Source organism: Neodiprion pinetum, chromosome 2 (genome assembly GCF_021155775.2).
Source record: "Neodiprion pinetum isolate iyNeoPine1 chromosome 2, iyNeoPine1.2, whole genome shotgun sequence".
Classification (NCBI taxonomy): domain Eukaryota; kingdom Metazoa; phylum Arthropoda; class Insecta; order Hymenoptera; family Diprionidae; genus Neodiprion; species Neodiprion pinetum.
The window spans coordinates 188,649-205,198 of NC_060233.1; the positions used below are offsets into that span (position 1 = coordinate 188,649).

Below are 16,550 nucleotides of genomic sequence, written 5' to 3' on the forward strand. Positions count from 1 at the left end.
TCACGAGTGCTAGCACCTGAGCTACTACGGTCGGCGTGAACCTAATGCTCGAAATCTGCGGAGCGCGATGCTCGTATGTTCTCTCTACTGCGCGTTCATTTCCGGTCTGTGGAATTCGGCCGAATGATTTTCGTCGTCGACGATTACGATCGGTGACGTCAAGAGAGAAAAAAATGTTGGTGACGTCAAAATTTGATATGATGATAAGATCAGATGTATGATACGATGATGCATGATATATGATAATGATATGATGTATGACGTACGATATAATATGATGATATGATATGATGATTCTCTAAAATCCAGCAAAAAAAAATCACCTCTATGTGTTTCTTCCATATATGTGCGGATGATTGCATTCATATCGGTTGAACTGCTAATCTGTAACACTGTAAATCGATTGTACTGTTACAGAACTGATAGATGTGGTCTACATATCATGTAAAGTTGCACAAAATGCTGTACAGCGATAGATGGTCATTGTATCGTGGATACAAGAAACAATAACGTTAAAGTTTTCAAGGTATTTTCCTAAAAAGGCCCACCAAGTACAACTAACATCAAATTTTTCATTTCGTACTTAATTCTGTAGTTTTAGTATTGATTTCTTATTTTTGCGAAAAAGTTATGTACTTGGTTGTTTAAGTTATGTAAGGATTTTGATTTGACTATTTTTTTTTTTTTTTTTTATATGAAGTCTATCGTTGCTGGTACTTGTTTTAATGTACATTGTCATGTTGGTGGTTTCTTTAAGGTGGTGGCTCCTAAAATCTATGAATGTATAAAACTTGTGGTAATATTTTCGCCATGGAGTTTAGCGAGCATCTCTTCGCGGCACACGATAGTGCGTCGGCTCGCGCGCGTTCTTGTTTTTTTTTTTTTTTTTTTTTTTACCTTTAACGAACTTAGCGAGATCGGCGGCAACAGATTTTGGTATTTCCACATGCTCTCATACATTCCCGCAAGGCTTTCGTTCCGTTCGGGAATCGGCCACTTCGCGCACTCTCTACTCTCTAAATGCGAATCAATTACAAGTACACCACTGGAGAAAATAAGTGTATATACATGCAGTGGAAAACAGTGAGGTATCAGTGATAAGTCACTGCAACGTCAGTGTCTACGCAGTTTTTTTCCAGTGGTATACTTATAACTGGGAATCACTGCAATTTCACTGATTCAAATTTAGAGAGTACTGTACAAGGAGTCGAACTTGTAATGGAGGTATATTATAAAAATATTAATATTACCATAGAGTGATATTTATTCACATAATATATTCGGAGGTATGTATATATTACGTATACTATACGTTATGTTTCCTGCGAGGAATGATATGTACGGTATTTAGTCTCGAATATTTCGAGGCATTGGAACATGGTCTTCAATAAATATATATTTATATATAGGTATTACATATATTATATCTCTACACGAGCTTTTCTCCTGCAACTATCATACATTTTCCGGTCTCGTTCAGTCCAATTTTTCCACACCAGTAGTGTATTATACATCACTTACATTTATTATACCTGATTATTTCGCAGAAATCTCACACGGGCAATTTGCTGCAGAGTAAATCCCCCCAAATTTATGCAATTTCAGGATGCATCCTACCGAAATCTGCCTGCAAATTTCGGCAACTGAGAGAACATTTTACTGATAAACTTTTGTGTCGTTGTTGATAAAATTGGCCGACACCTCACGCTCTACAATCTTGAACAATTTGAAAAGCGTCTATCGGTAATATGTACCCTGTATTGCATAATGCAAGCGGATTCACCGTATGTTAAACATGTCCACGGAACACTTCTACGAAATAACCCGGTACATTACCAATGCATCACTGCACTGCAGTGTTTTATTTACTTTCAACATTTTGTTTCGTTAGAATATAATGCTTATTAGTCGCAATAACGTTTAGAAGCGGGTAGGTACTTGTGCTTATTTCTTCTAACTTATATCGCTCCTGTTGGGTTGTGTTAAGAGTTCCGAAGGGTTCGTTCGAAATGTTGTGGTTTCTTTCTTTCTTTTTTTATTCACTAGTGTGCATTGAGAACAAGATACACCTCGGTATTCATTCTTAACGCAGCCCAGTCGGTGACGTGGACGTATATGACGTACGGTATATGTGTTTTTTCCTAGTTTAAATACTGCTGTTGCGTTGAAACGTTAGTGCACATATTATTCTAACGATAAGATGTAGCACGAATAATTCGTTTTTAATTCATTTAATTTGCGTTTCGTTTGAGAAAGTATAGCGAAGTTATACGATCGGTGCAATATACGTTGTAAACATCCTTCGTTGGAATGATTAGTCGTGAATCCTCTTACCGACGATGGCTTGGAGATCAGATTTCCACACTGAGTCGTTTAATTGTAAAACAATTGAGTATGTGACAGCTAAATATAATTTGACCTAACAGTAGTTGGCGTTTTGCAAAATGAACGGTAGGATTTTGGTGTATATTCAATACCGCCTGTCAAATGTAAGTATAATGGACTATAAAAATAACACTCATCCTCTGCGTAGATTACTATGTTAATAATTAAGACGAGAGAAAAAAATATATGAATCAACCGACAATAAGTTATTTGCAACTGCTAGCTATATTGAGATGCATAGCCACGTACGTTTTTAAAATGCGCGTCTGTGTACATGGCGTGTTTATGCTTGTGTGGTACCGCAGTAAAATATCAGAATTATTCATTATGCATCTGTATGTTGTACGGAGCTTCGCAAAGCATTTAAATTAAAGCTGAACACTAACTGTATGGTTGTCGCATAAAAATAAATCACACAATACGCAGAGTGGCTTATACGCATATGTGTACGATGGCGTGCGACTGTCTGCAGGTATACATAGGTATATATATATATATTAGAGTGTTTCAAAAAAAATAAAAAAATGCTGGATTTTTCTTAACGCTACCCGATAAAATGCCTGTTTGGGAAAAATCAATTGCGGCAGTTCTCACGCATAAGCTACGTGGCTCACATTTTAAGAGGCTATTTTTTAGGTCCCAAACAGGCATTTTATCGGTTAGCGTTATGAAAACTCCGAAATTTTTTTTCTTGAAACACTCTAATAAATATATATAATAATATTACTTATATATAATATGGAAAATATGGAAACGAGACCCGTATAAATAATGTGGTATAATACTAATGAAAAGGTGTACATATGTATACGATGATACCCATTTTTGGTCGACACGACTGTTTCGGGACAGGTGAATTTTGTTAACTGACGCGGGAATATAGCCAATCAATGTGTTGATTTTGAGTAACGGACGATAGCGAAACGCAACCAAGTTTCTTACACTTTTTCATTTTCACTATATTTAATATACCAGATGTGAACGAACGCAAGAGTGCCATTTATATGCTGTAGCGGGTTCAATTTCTAAATCTGTGGTCGTAGCTGGAAAAGCAGATCCACCACAGCTTCGTCGGCCAAAGTTGATGTGTCGCCAACGTTTTTGTCACCGACAGCTATTTTTCGTAATATACGCCGCATTATTTTTCCCGATCGCGTTTTCGGCAGGCCAGGGGCATGCTGAATAACATCCGGTTGAGCGAAGGGGCCTATCCTTTCTCGTACTGAAACGTAGAAAGAGACAAAATTAAAAACCAGTTGGATGCTCGGGCCACAAGAAAAAATCTGAAAAACGTAGATCATGGATAAAGGAGGCAAACTAGGTCTTTTTACGACAACCGGGCCGAAGGCGAATACACCAGTCTGTTGAAAAATATTTCATTTCGGCTGTATGGAATTTTTTTGGGTAATCGTATGTTTTCCAAAAATTACTTTTATTTCCCTTCATCACGTACAGCGTTCTTGTAAAATGCAAGGTGTTTGCACAAAAAAAGCATAACAATAACGAAAAACCCACCACTTCATTAGAATGAACTAAACATTGTTTCTTATAAAATTGAACAAACAGTTTCTTCACGAATTGTACTCAACGTTCCACGTTAATTTTTTTTTTTCTTTTTTTTCGGCCAATAAACCTTTTCTTCTTCTCTTTGATATATCCCCGAACTCGCTACCGCTTTCCATTTCCTGTTTTCCTGCTTCTATTTATTCTTGAGTTTCGCTCTAATACATATTGAATGCAAGTAAGAAGTCAGGTTTACACAGGATTTTTAAAATTAAGAATGGGATACCAGATTTCGAATTAAACGTGAGTTTCGCACTAAATGAAACTACAAACACGAGTCGAAGAAAAATCTTGACGTGATGGAATTCTTTGAGTATCTATCGCGGCTACAGTGAGTAAAAATCTATAAGAAACAATATAAAATACCTGTGCAGTTTTGTGGTTGCACACCTGTGATATCGAAAATACACGAGGCTTAAGGAGACTTTGCTTTAAAGTTTTTCTTCTTTTCGTACTGTCGCAGAAACGATTACTTTTACTACGGAACACGAAGGCAAAAAACACACGTAAACTATACTTGCGTTAGATGAAGAATCGTAATGATCGAATATCGAATTATTTTTGGGAAAATTCACGTATATCACATCTATACAATTATTCGTAAAGTGACGAGTGAGAATGGTACGCACCTTTGATCTTCAATTCATCCTGCAGCTTTCGGTCAAACGGCGCGTCCTGGTTCGGCGTAATGAAGCAGTAAAGACATTGGCCCTTGACCGGGTGTGGTCTGCTCACCACAGCTGCTTCAGCGACTGCTTCGTGCTCGCTCAAGACACTCTCAACTTCGGCAGTGGACATCAAGTGCCCGGAAACATTCAACATGTCGTCTACGCGGCCTGTCACCCACAAGTAACCATCGGCGTCTCGCTTCGCACCTGTGGGCATATTTCAGGGATCGTCATTTTCAGTATACGCTTTTATCGATATGGAGTAACGTTGGGGGAAGGGCCACGACCGTCTGATAAGTAACCTTTGTTGAAGGCCGAAAACTCTAAGATTCCAAACTTCCTGATTTGTCAAAAAAATTTCTTTTACACGGAAATAACACCGGTTAACACGAATTTTGACTGTGGTTTCTAGATGTCAAGTTTTGATCACTTCCATGTAACTAATCTTTAAAAAAATAGTTTCAATAAATAAAGTTTGCTTTTGCAGAAATCAGAACGATATTTCGGATTTTAAGAAAAATTACCTACGTTCTCAAACATTTATTCTAAATAAAAATTAAACAAACTTCAGTTTTGCATTTAAATCACTTTTATTCAATAATAATAATTAATAATAAACTAGAAATGTAAAAGAATTGATAAACAATGTTTAAAAATGATTATTTTTCGTACTTTTTCTATTTTCGTATGGACTTTCTTCTATCAAACCTGAAACTTAATTTCCCATCATGCTCTCGTTATGCCGCCCCTGATAACGTTAATAAGAATAGAGTTCATCACGTCTTGGTGAAAACGTTTTCCTTTCTCTTCTGAGTAGGCACCCATATTAGCTATCAACCAAAAACTTCGACACTTGTTTATCAACATAAAAAAGACGAAAACAAACTTTATGCGTAACAACTAAAGGTTGTGGTTATTATTCGCCGGATAAAATCGGAATCTATTTATTTCAAAAGAAATTCAGAAAAAGACAATTGTTTTTTGCCTACCTGCGTAATCATGCGAGATCATTGATCTCTGTTAGGTATATGTATAAGTAGATCAGTGTATACGAGACGCGACGCAATGCGAAACAAAACAGTCCAGCTTCTTCACGAAGCTGTATCTAATATGCCATGAAGAGCATGGGGTAATTATAAAAAAATATGTCCGCGTGACACGTTCAAAATTTCATCGTCTCAACCTTTGGGTAACTTCTGTCCACCATTTAAAGATTTAGACAGTTTGAGGGACAAGCAGACATACTCAATGAATTATTGTAGCTTACGCATGGTCGGTATACGAGGTTAATCCGCGAGAGAGCGATGCCTATCCAGAAATTGAAAGCCCGACAAATATTCGACTCTCGCGGCGACCCAACACTCGAAGTTGATCTCGTGACCGATATTGGACTTCTGCGATCCTCCGTCCCCTGTGTTTTCTCGCCTAACCCAAACGAAGCTACCGAACTACGGGACAACAACGAAGCCTCGTACAATGGGCGATCGGTGTTCAAAGCGGTTGAAATCGTCAACAACGTCATAGCTCCGGAGCTTCTTCGGTCGAAGCTTGAAGTCTGTCAGCAGCGCGAAATTGATAATCTTATGACAAGCCTCGACGGAACTGATAACAAGTCAAGGCTCGGAGCAAATGCAATTCTGGCCGTCTCTGTCGCCTGCTGCAAAGGCGGCGCGGCAAAAAGGGGTCTCCCGCTTTACAGATATATTGCCGAATTGTCAGAAAACACGGAAATAATTATTCCCGTACCAGCATTCAATGTCATCAGCGGCGGAAAATATGCTGGAAATTCTCTTGCCTGTCAAGAATTCATGATCCTACCTACAGGTATTCATATACAATTATACGTCGCATGATACATTAAGAGCAGCGACATTAGTAATAAGAATAATAATAATCGGAACGATGATGATGATGATGACGACGACGACGCAGCTAACGAATAAACACACCGCGTATAGAGTACCTACGTATAATGTGTGTGTTCACGTGCAGATATGAATCGGGTAGAAGCTAAATTTGATCTTTACGTTGCACGAGGAATCGAAGCGGCACAGTAATTCATTTATCCTTCGTTTCGCAAGGTGCGGAGAGTTTTGCCGATGCGATGAAAATGGGCACCGAAGTATTCCGCGTCATGGAGCGAAAACTTGCCGAACAACAAGATGCGAAACTACCGTTACCGGTAGGCGACGAAGGTAGCTTTACGCCCGAATTAGAAGACGACAAGGAAGCCTTGTCTGTAATAGACGAGGCGATCAAAACGGCGGGCTACGATGGAAAGATTAAAATTGCTCTAGATATGTCAGCCTCAACATTTTGCAAGGATGGTAGGTAGCACTTGGAAAATTTTTCACAACTGTTAGTAACACTGTCTACTGACAAGGAAGGTATCCCAGGTGGCTGTCTCCGATTTGATTTCTTTTGTATAATCTTATAGTAGAATAAAAATTAAGTGACGCGAATTTTTTTTCAACTGCCATTAAACACTTTGAAGGAGGTGAAACCACTCTTCAAAGTAAGGCATGTCAAGTGTCGATTGGGGTTGTTTTTTTTTTAAATTTATTCGTTTTTTTTTTATTGAGAAAATTGCATTTTTTATATCTGGTTATTAGAAAACTTTTCCAGCTGGATCGGTTGAAAAATATTGTGTTCCTGTGGGTGAAACTGCCAAATCGCCCCTTGACATGCCTTACTTTGGAGAGTGGTTTCGCCCTCTTAAAGTGTTTAACGGCTGATAAAAAAAAAACAAAAAAAAAAAAAAAATTACGTGTCGCTTTGTCTTTAGTCTACTATAACATATTACAATAGAAATCAAGTAGGAGATGTCGACCAGGGATACCTTCCTTGTGAGGCCAACGATGAAACCACACTCAAAATACCTTAAGGTAATTCATAGAATTCATGCTGACGAGTAGACAAATGTTATTGATATCCAATGTGCGATTATTGCGTATGGAATTAATTAGAAAAGTTCTGATTCAAGCGTATGAACTGCCTTAATTGAACAGTGTAGGACGTTTCCTGTGTAATGACAATTCTGTGTAGGATTGAGCGTGGCAAAAAAAGGCTTCTCCAGAAACTAACGGCTTGTTTTTTCCGTTGCCTGCCGGAAGGCGAGTAGTGTGATTCGTTACCATGTCTTCGATATTTGTATACTTCGATTTTTGGATTTTCACAACTTATTAAACGGGAATCGCAGTCAGGATGATGAGAATCATATAACTTCTCGCTGAGTTACTTTCACATTGCTGTAAATAACATATGCACACATGCACATTATATGCATCAGGGCAGTACGATTTATCCTTCAAAAGCGAAGATTCCGACCCGAACGATTATATTGCGGCGGAAGAGCTCCGCGATCAGTATTTGGAATACATGAATGAGTTTCCAGCGATCGTATCGATAGAGGATCCATTTGATTTGGAGGATTGGGACGGGTGGCCGATGCTGAGCGATCAGTCAATTCAAATTGTCGCCGACGATTTAACGGCAATGAACATCGAACGTATAGAGGAAGCGATTGAGAAACAAACCGCGAACTGTCTACTGATCAGGTTACCTCAGATTGGAACTGTTACGGAGGCAATAAATTGTAATCGATTGGCGAGGACCAGTGGCTGGAGTTGTTTGATGTCGGGAGGTTACGGAGAAACTGAAGATACTTTTGTAGCGGATATGGCCGTCGGCATTTCCGCGGGTCAGTTTAAGGCCGGGGCTCCGTGTCGGAGTGACAGAATAGCGAAATACAATCAAATTTTGAGGATTGAAGAAGAGTTGGGGAAAGATGCCAAATATGCCGGCAACAATTTCAGGTATCCGTTCAGCAAATACAAATAGCTATAGATGGAGATGAATCAAAATTGTACGCAACGAATAAACATTGAATTTATGATCATAAGCGATGGTTGTATTGACTTCTAATCCAACAGCTGAATGCTGTTGAATTGTGGTGAAACGAACGGTAGCCAAGTCACCAATCATTCTCCGTTTTTGTATGTATTTTCATCACCAAAGATATCAATGCACGAGTAATCATAATATGTCAAGTAGTACAAATTTTTCCCTCTTACCGTCTCCTGTACAGTAATAGCCATGAAATTTGGAGAAATACGTTGACTGAAATCTTTCGTGATTTCCAAACAATGTCCTCATCATACCCGGCCACGGCTTGCTGAAGACCAGAAAACCTTCACCTTCGCCGTTGATCACGGTACCATCTTCGTCTAGAAGTTCTGGTGAAACGCCAAAGAATGGAAACGTCTGGAAAATGTATATTTTATCCGTAAATAATTTCACACACGGAAGACACATAAGAGGACAAATTTTTTTAGATGCAAGTATTGGAAGAATCCAATTCTGCATAATGTTTCCTTTTGCCACTCCTACAGTACAGATAATCGATGGAAGGAAAATTTATTTCTAGTAATTACTTGGGGCATTTTATTTAGAAGAACACGCAGTATGTAAACGAAAACTTGTCAATAGATGGTGTTCATCGTTATTGTGGTACGTCCATTGGCACCGGTAGAGAGGTGAGGCTCGTTCTAGATGCAGGTATAGATAGCGACATCTTATCGACATTTTTAAACGCGTCACAGCTCAGAAACAAACCCTTTTTGTCGGGTCGTGGTTATCTCCACTCTGGTTAACTTTCTTGATTATTGGAAAAAATCCACAACATTTTTTTCCAAGTTGGTGAGGTTAATCAGAGTAGAGATAACCCCCACCCGGAAAAAGGGTTTGTGTCTGAAATGTGAAGCGGTTAAAAATGTCGATAAAATGTCGGTACCGGGATCTGCATCTAGAACCAGCCTTACTTCTCTACTGGGACTTGACTCACAAGCAGGTGCTCGTCTAAAATCCCTGCGGCTGATTAAAATGCTGTCATTTCTACGCGTTGACAATGATTGTAGTACGCATAACATAGCAATGGTGATGGTGCAGGAACATGTGGTGCGCTAATTATCTCATCCGACAATGTATGAGCAAATGTTTGTGATTACGCTTAGGCAACTTTTCGCGATTTATTAGGCGTCTCGATGGGCGAAAAAGTATTCAAATTGACGTCTTACTTACTCAATTTCACGTCCGTTACGTACGCGCACTACCACTCGTCCGCATAAGGTACAGCTTTTTCTATTTGCGTTACGTTTGCTTACATACCAATTGACACGTCAAATCCCTGAACTAAGTCAATATGGGCATAATTGCAATAGACACCAATTTGCACATCTTTTCCCCTTCCATCGCGGTAATGGGTAAGGGTGGTTGAGTTGGCTTACCGCGGATCCGGGTTTCATGGGTGTCGCCCCTGGGAGTGGCGTGATTACGTGACCGCCAGTTTCGGTCTGGAAGAATGTGTCGGCGATACTGCATTTGCCACGACCGACGACGTTGTAATACCACAGCCATGCTTCGGAGTTAATGGGCTCTCCTACCGATCCGAGGACCTGAATTGTTAATAACTTAGATTCCAACAAAACATTAACTTTTTGACATTATTCCTAGTCTCGAGATTTTCCCTCTATCGATAGGCATAAAGAATCTACAGTCCATGGTACTCATAAAAAAACGTTTTATCCGAAAAGCAATTATACATTACCTTTAAAGTCGTAAGATCATGTCTCTTTGGCAAATCATCTCCAAACTTCATGAGTGATCTCACGACGGTCGGTGCTGTGTAGAATTGCGTGACCTTATATTTATCCACTATTGACCAGTATCTGTCATTGTCCGGATAAAACGGTGTCCCTTCAAACTGTAATTAGATGCGCATTAAACTATTCTTACTTTTTGACAGTAATAGCGAGCGTACAATGATTATAAAAGTACATTATCGGGATTTCTAATAGCTCGAATTACGGTACTTTTATCTGACACATTTTGCATCCAAGCAACTGTGACCTGGCAAACGCCTGGCAAGATGAGGCTATTGCAGACTCTAGATTATTTTACTTCCAGTGGGCGTTTTGATTTCAGGGACTGAATAAAACACTATCGCTGTACTTGGGTGCAGAAGGTATCAAACCCTGCAACAAGGTTTTCCACGTCCCGGTACGTTTAGGGCAGGAGTTTTTTTGCCGAGTGAACCGTAAAACAATTGACTTCAGATTGATTGTTGAGATTCGGATTACATGTAAAGCACAAGTTTTTATGTTTGTTATACCTTACCAGGACAGAGGTGGCGCCATTCGCTAATGGACCGTAGACAACGTAAGTATGACCTGTGATCCATCCGATGTCAGCTGTACACCAATACACGTCGCCCGGATGATAATCGAAAACATATTTGAACGACGTGGCGGCATAAATGAGATATCCGGCTGTAGTGTGGAGAACTCCTTTTGGTTTCCCCGTCGAGCCGCTGCGGTAAAAGAGACGTTGTTGAAGACAATAATACCCGGAAATTACCGGACATCGGGTACATACGTCCAAGAAATTTATCCGCGCATTTAACGCATTTTAATGACGGTTACCATAGATCAGACATGCGATACGATAAAATCATTTGTACCTAGTGTATAATATAAACAAAGGATCTTCAGCAGCCATCCATACTGGGTAACAGCGAGAGTCAACGTCTTCCATCTCTTCATGCCACCAAAAATCTCGATCCTCTATCCAAGCAACCTCAAAATCGTCGGATCGCGGGTTATTTTTTTGCGTACCATTCGTAGATCCATTTGTACCATTTACGCTGACACCTTCTATTGCCAATGAAAGAAACAAGGAGAAAACCCGTATATCCCCATCACGTGATTTTCACTCGGAGAGTATGATAATCTTACCCCTGGATTCTGATTTAGTCATAGTGTTGCTGAGCCTTTGAAGATGAGATACCACTATACAGCTTTCTACCTGGTGTCCGTTATTTTTTGCCTTTTCCAAAGCGTCGTCGCATATACGTTTCAGATTCAGGAGCTTTTCACCACGCCATACGCCGTCCGCAGTTATGAGGACTTTTGATTTTGAATCGAGAATTCGTTCTGCCAGTGAATCCGACGAGTATCCTGCAAACTATTCGCAAGGAAAAATTAGACAGAGTATATACGATATATTTATCAGCTCACTGCTTAGTGTATTACATCATACTTTTTATACAAGTCGATAGCACACGGCGTGCTGCAGGCTAACGATAAACCACAACTTGTAGTTGCGACGTTAACTTGGCTATCAAGTCACCAAACAGTTTTGGTACTAACCGCGTCATACGCATACATTCGCAAGGTCAAAAATGACACCCGATAAAATTGCAAAAACTTACCACAATGTTGTGAGTGGCGCCTATTCTCGTGCACGCAAGCATGGCTATGGGTAATTCGAGAATCATTGGCATATAAATTGCTACGCAGTCGCCTTTGGCTACACCTTTCGATTTCAAGACATTGGCAAATCTGCAGACCTCTTCAAGCAGTTTTCTGTACGTAAGCCGAGAGTAGTCATCTGGATGATTACCTTCCCTGTACAGATAAACCGGACACATTATTCGTTAGTAACGTTCCGCCCTCGAGTATTTAACGAAAAGTCGACTCTTCGATTGAGACCCTACGACCAGTGTTATCTTAGAGTCAGATGTAACAAGCGTGCAACGAGAAATCTGGCCATGCCGTATGCAGAGGTTCTTCTGTAATTCACACCAGATTTAACTATCGTCGTATTACGCGAATTATCATTACCGTATTCGAGGCTTCTTCCGATTGCGATTGCTTAACGTGCCGATACCTGCTATAGTTTCATAGAATAAATGGCATTGGACGAGAAATTCAGATCGTTTATACTTCAGCTATCGCACAGATACGTGCTGCTCCAAATATTTGCCAAGGAACGATTTAAACACGTGCAATTTGACATTTGACACGATGCGCGATATGTCATATCGTGTGTTCATTACACGCGGGTGAAGATTAAGTAACGCCTTGTCATTGCGGTTGAGAAGGGGGATAATTGGCGAAAAACGTGAATATCAACGTAAATAAATTCCTGGAAATACCTATATATACATACATGTACGTTGTATGTATATGCAACCGTGAAGACTGTCACTCTTGACGTAAGAGATTCCTCGATTGCATTAATTAGTATGTAAAATTTTCTTTAAACAGGTGTTTACTTACAAGTATGTACGTGAGTTATTTTAATTTCAGGATGACACCTTAATTTTTTTCGAACCACGGTTTGTCGGTCTGTTTCTTACGTATTAGTTGTAGCACATATTAATTATAAACGATTCGAATCCAGTCATTAATAAATGTATAAATAGTATGATTCAATCACCGTTAATGCTGTATAATAATTACAAAAATTGAATTGAATCGCTGACAATGAGTCTCTACAGTATAGGTGACTAGGCATCCTCTATGAGAAATTGTATGTTTTCAGTACTGATAAACATCTGTTTCCACGTAATTTATTACTAACAGTCAAGAGCTGTGTTTGACGGTCAGTTAACTAATGAATATGCAAGGGTTCTAGTTCAATGTAAAACCAACGTTCTGGATGGTGTTTTAAACGCAACTGACCGTATCCTCGCCAAAGTGACCCCGAAAAACTGTAAAGTAAACAGGTGTATCGGCACAATTTGCGACGGGTCAGCCCGGGGACTGTGGATTTAAAGCGTCTTAGACCACGTTCTCTCTCTTTGAGTCTAATAAATAGTAAATAATAAAGTCGCTCAAAATTAGTGTACGAGTAGATGCAGGACGATGTAATTCGACAGATGGATACCGTGTCGCGAGGGAATGACCAATAATATAATCAGTTTAATTTGGTGGTGATGGACACGTGGACGTTGGCCAATCGAACTAGCGAATTTTAACCGTTCGACAGCAAAACGAGACAACTAGTTGCGCGAGTTTGGTTAAATATGTACATTGCACAAATTGGCGAATCGACGTAGAGTAATAAATGACAAGTTTCAGCATGAATACAATATTTCAAGATCATGTTTGTAATCTTAAATGCATGTTATTGATATTCATGATATTCAATCATCAGCAATTTGGCCCAACGTTCATCGTTGTAAAGATTATATGCAGACTGTAACTACATTTCACATGTTTATCATGTGGGTAAAGTTCAACTTTTTTACTCGTAAACGTAACAAGAAATCAATAAACATTTTTGTAGATATTCAGCGTTACGTAATACAAGTTTCAAAAAAATCCGTCACGTGTCTTGCATGCATAGAAGCTACCGATTCGCATAAATTTATAGCGATAAGAATAAAAATAAAAAGAGAATCACTCTCGCATCACGCCATAGGCTATAATATGATATAATACCTTTATTAGAAATATACATACCTATAAGCTAATAACCATTCGAGCCATTTATATTCTTTATTATCGTGCAAACCTTGGGACAATAAGTTGGTCACCTTGTCTACACGTATTTACGGTACACATGTGATCGGACGATACCTTTCTCCCAAGTTTTCAGTTGTTACAGTATTATATCAAAGTCAAAATGTGAAAAATGACAAAGTTGAAAGTCTTCAACTATTGAGATAAATTCGTTACCAGGAAAGTTAATTTTAAAACTATTTCACCAGCCTGTTCGAGGGGTGCTTCCGTCTTTGAGAACACAATCGCGTGGTGAACTTTCCTGATTGGATTAATGAAAAGGTAACAACTCACCAATAAAAGGCAACCTTGTCGCCGTTTCCATTCTTTACGTTTCTGTCGAGAAGGTTGAAACTAATATTGGTGGAGGCACCTTCCATCCATTCGATGAATACGTCTCCTTTACTTACATCGAAATTGTACGAGCAAAATTTTCCCTCTTTTACCGGTGTCTCCCAGTGAAACTGTTTGGCCACCTGACCCCAAAATTTTTCGGGACTTTCAATCGATCTGCGAAACGTGAAATACATCAGATACTTGATAATTTTCTTACTCTTACTTGTTACGTACATGAATGATGGTCGTTATCGTTAAGTCGCTGAAAAACATTGTTTACCTATTGGATAGGTGCATTCTTATAAATTTTGCGAAGCTAGGCAGAGTGATACATTGCAGTTAAGCGAGGCAATGTATAATAAATGGTAAATAGCACTTCGTGGCGATATGGGTGCAGGAGCGCCGCAAGAGTTCAGAGGTTATCTTTATTGTTACATACAAAACTACATATTATCTTTGCAGCTGATTAACGCGAATTGATTAATAAAGTGGCGATGCAGTGCAAGGAATTCAATACGCGGATTAATGCCATTCACCATCATCATCGAACGATTGTTTCCAATAACATTTACGAAGTAAACTAGCATCTGAAGTTTGAATTCTTTTACCAAATAAAACATGATAAGAAAATTAAAAATGCATACCGCGCGATTCATACGTATTACACACGCGTAGGTTTTACCACCTATTTTAATAACCATACAAGTGCAGCACGTACATGCGGTTAATCGCGGTCACGTGCAGGTATTTAATTACGTCGGCTGAATACGAATTTCATGCACATGCACTAAATGGTACTCATTTTACGGACATGTGAAACTCGTCTGTCCATAGTTTCGTTTGGGATGAGTAAGATAAAGTGTGATTGTATCGTCAGTTGTTTTCTTGTTTAAGTTGCGTTGAATGAAATTATTACAAACATTAATTTTATATAGTGAAAAGAGAAGGCAATTCAAGCTATTCGACGATGTTTTGGGGTCGCTTTATTACGGGCTTACGTTTCCAGAAAATATCCGAGTTTGGCTTGGAAATAAAAAACACACCGTCATTTTTGACGTTGCATGTTCCAGCAGGATGACGGGTGCGAGATGAATCTACGCCAAGGTTGTCGATCTCTGTGTAGGTCAGATTGCAATCCGGGAACATGATTCCTTACTCATATGCATATACATGTATAATATGTAAGTTTGTACATATTCGCGTATTTACGACACCCTCGAAATGTATAGTTTTTCGTCGTTTTCGGACTACCAACTGAATCGATTGACGGTCCTAATACGTCATCGTGAATATCGATCAAGAGAAACACGGTCAGTAAATTTGGCGGAGCTAGTAAAGATGCATGAATTACGTATAACAATACCGAATGCGATTTGGTTAATTTTCATATGACTGTATGGGACAACAATCTATGCCTGTATAATCTTATTAAATACGTGTGTAAATTGACGCAGGCTGTATTAGTTCAAACTCACTGTTCGTAAAATTCTTGATACTGTTTGAAGCTGCTGCAGTGCGAATTCGCAGCAACCGCCGCGTTCGGATGGTAAATTCTGTCAGCCATACTTATTTTTTGAATGTTTAGTCGTTCACCCTGACACCCCTGTACTCTCGTTGGACCAGCGAGGGTAGGATCTGCAACTGACACGGACCCTCGGAACACTTGTGTCAGTAGAAGTCACGCATGTACCGAAGAGAAATCGACCGTGTCGATACGTGACAGAGGCGGTTGGAGTACTGACTTCCTCCTCGAACGTTGGTTAACGAAATGCTGGTGCGCAACCCGCACTTGTCTTTCGGCTTGCAGTTAGTTCTCCAGGGCGCAGGTCGTCGGGGATCTGGGCGATGAGGGGCAGGGGCACTGCTACAGCCGGCGGTACCGCGATCGATACACGTGCTTTCCTTTTCGCGGTGGGACCAGGCCGCCGGTGCAACGGAAGGAACTGGGACTCAAACGCCGCTCGTACCTCGAGCGGAGCGACGACGCCGCGACGGTGTCAAGAGGCCGTAGAGCCGATGGCCATACGAGCTGCGACGCTTACTCGATCGTCATCGACTACGCACAACCTCGCCTCGTTGTCAGTTCGATTGCGTCGAATGATACGATATGTAACTCACCTGCTGTACGTATTCATATATTAGGGTGGTTCGTTTGTCAAAGTAATTTTTTTTCCAAAGTGCCGGTCGAACGATTTGTGACAAATGATGAAAAAAAAAATCCTCGTTAAACCTGGAGGATGTACGGCATTTTTTT

The 16,550-nt window shown here is 39.7% G+C and overlaps 2 protein-coding genes across 3 annotated transcripts; one reads left to right on the forward strand and one right to left on the reverse strand.

Moving 5' to 3' along the window:
• Positions 1-1,246: 1,246 nt before the first annotated feature.
• AcCoAS (acetyl coenzyme A synthase) lies at positions 1,247-16,343 on the reverse strand. 2 transcript variants are annotated; one of them, XM_046610133.2, is made up of 11 exons: positions 15,772-16,338; positions 14,255-14,470; positions 11,884-12,079; positions 11,408-11,636; positions 11,134-11,326; positions 10,791-10,983; positions 10,222-10,377; positions 9,902-10,069; positions 8,690-8,879; positions 4,578-4,823; positions 1,247-3,607 (listed from the first exon to the last, which is right to left on the reverse strand). In XM_046610133.2, exons 1-11 carry the CDS (start codon positions 15,858-15,860, stop codon positions 3,411-3,413), a joined length of 2,073 nt encoding a protein of 690 aa, XP_046466089.1. In that variant the 5' UTR covers positions 15,861-16,338; the 3' UTR covers positions 1,247-3,410. The 2 variants fall into 2 exon arrangements, 1 of the variants encoding a protein (XP_046466089.1); XR_006881433.2 differs by lacking the exon at positions 1,247-3,607 and adding an exon at positions 5,289-5,446 and having other exon boundaries at positions 4,697-4,823; positions 15,772-16,343.
• LOC124211264 (enolase) lies at positions 5,921-8,456 on the forward strand. The gene is made up of 3 exons (XM_046610135.2): positions 5,921-6,440; positions 6,698-6,943; positions 7,906-8,456. The coding sequence occupies exons 1-3, from the start codon at positions 5,921-5,923 to the stop codon at positions 8,454-8,456; spliced, it is 1,317 nt and encodes a 438-aa protein (XP_046466091.2).
• Positions 16,344-16,550: the final 207 nt, after the last annotated feature.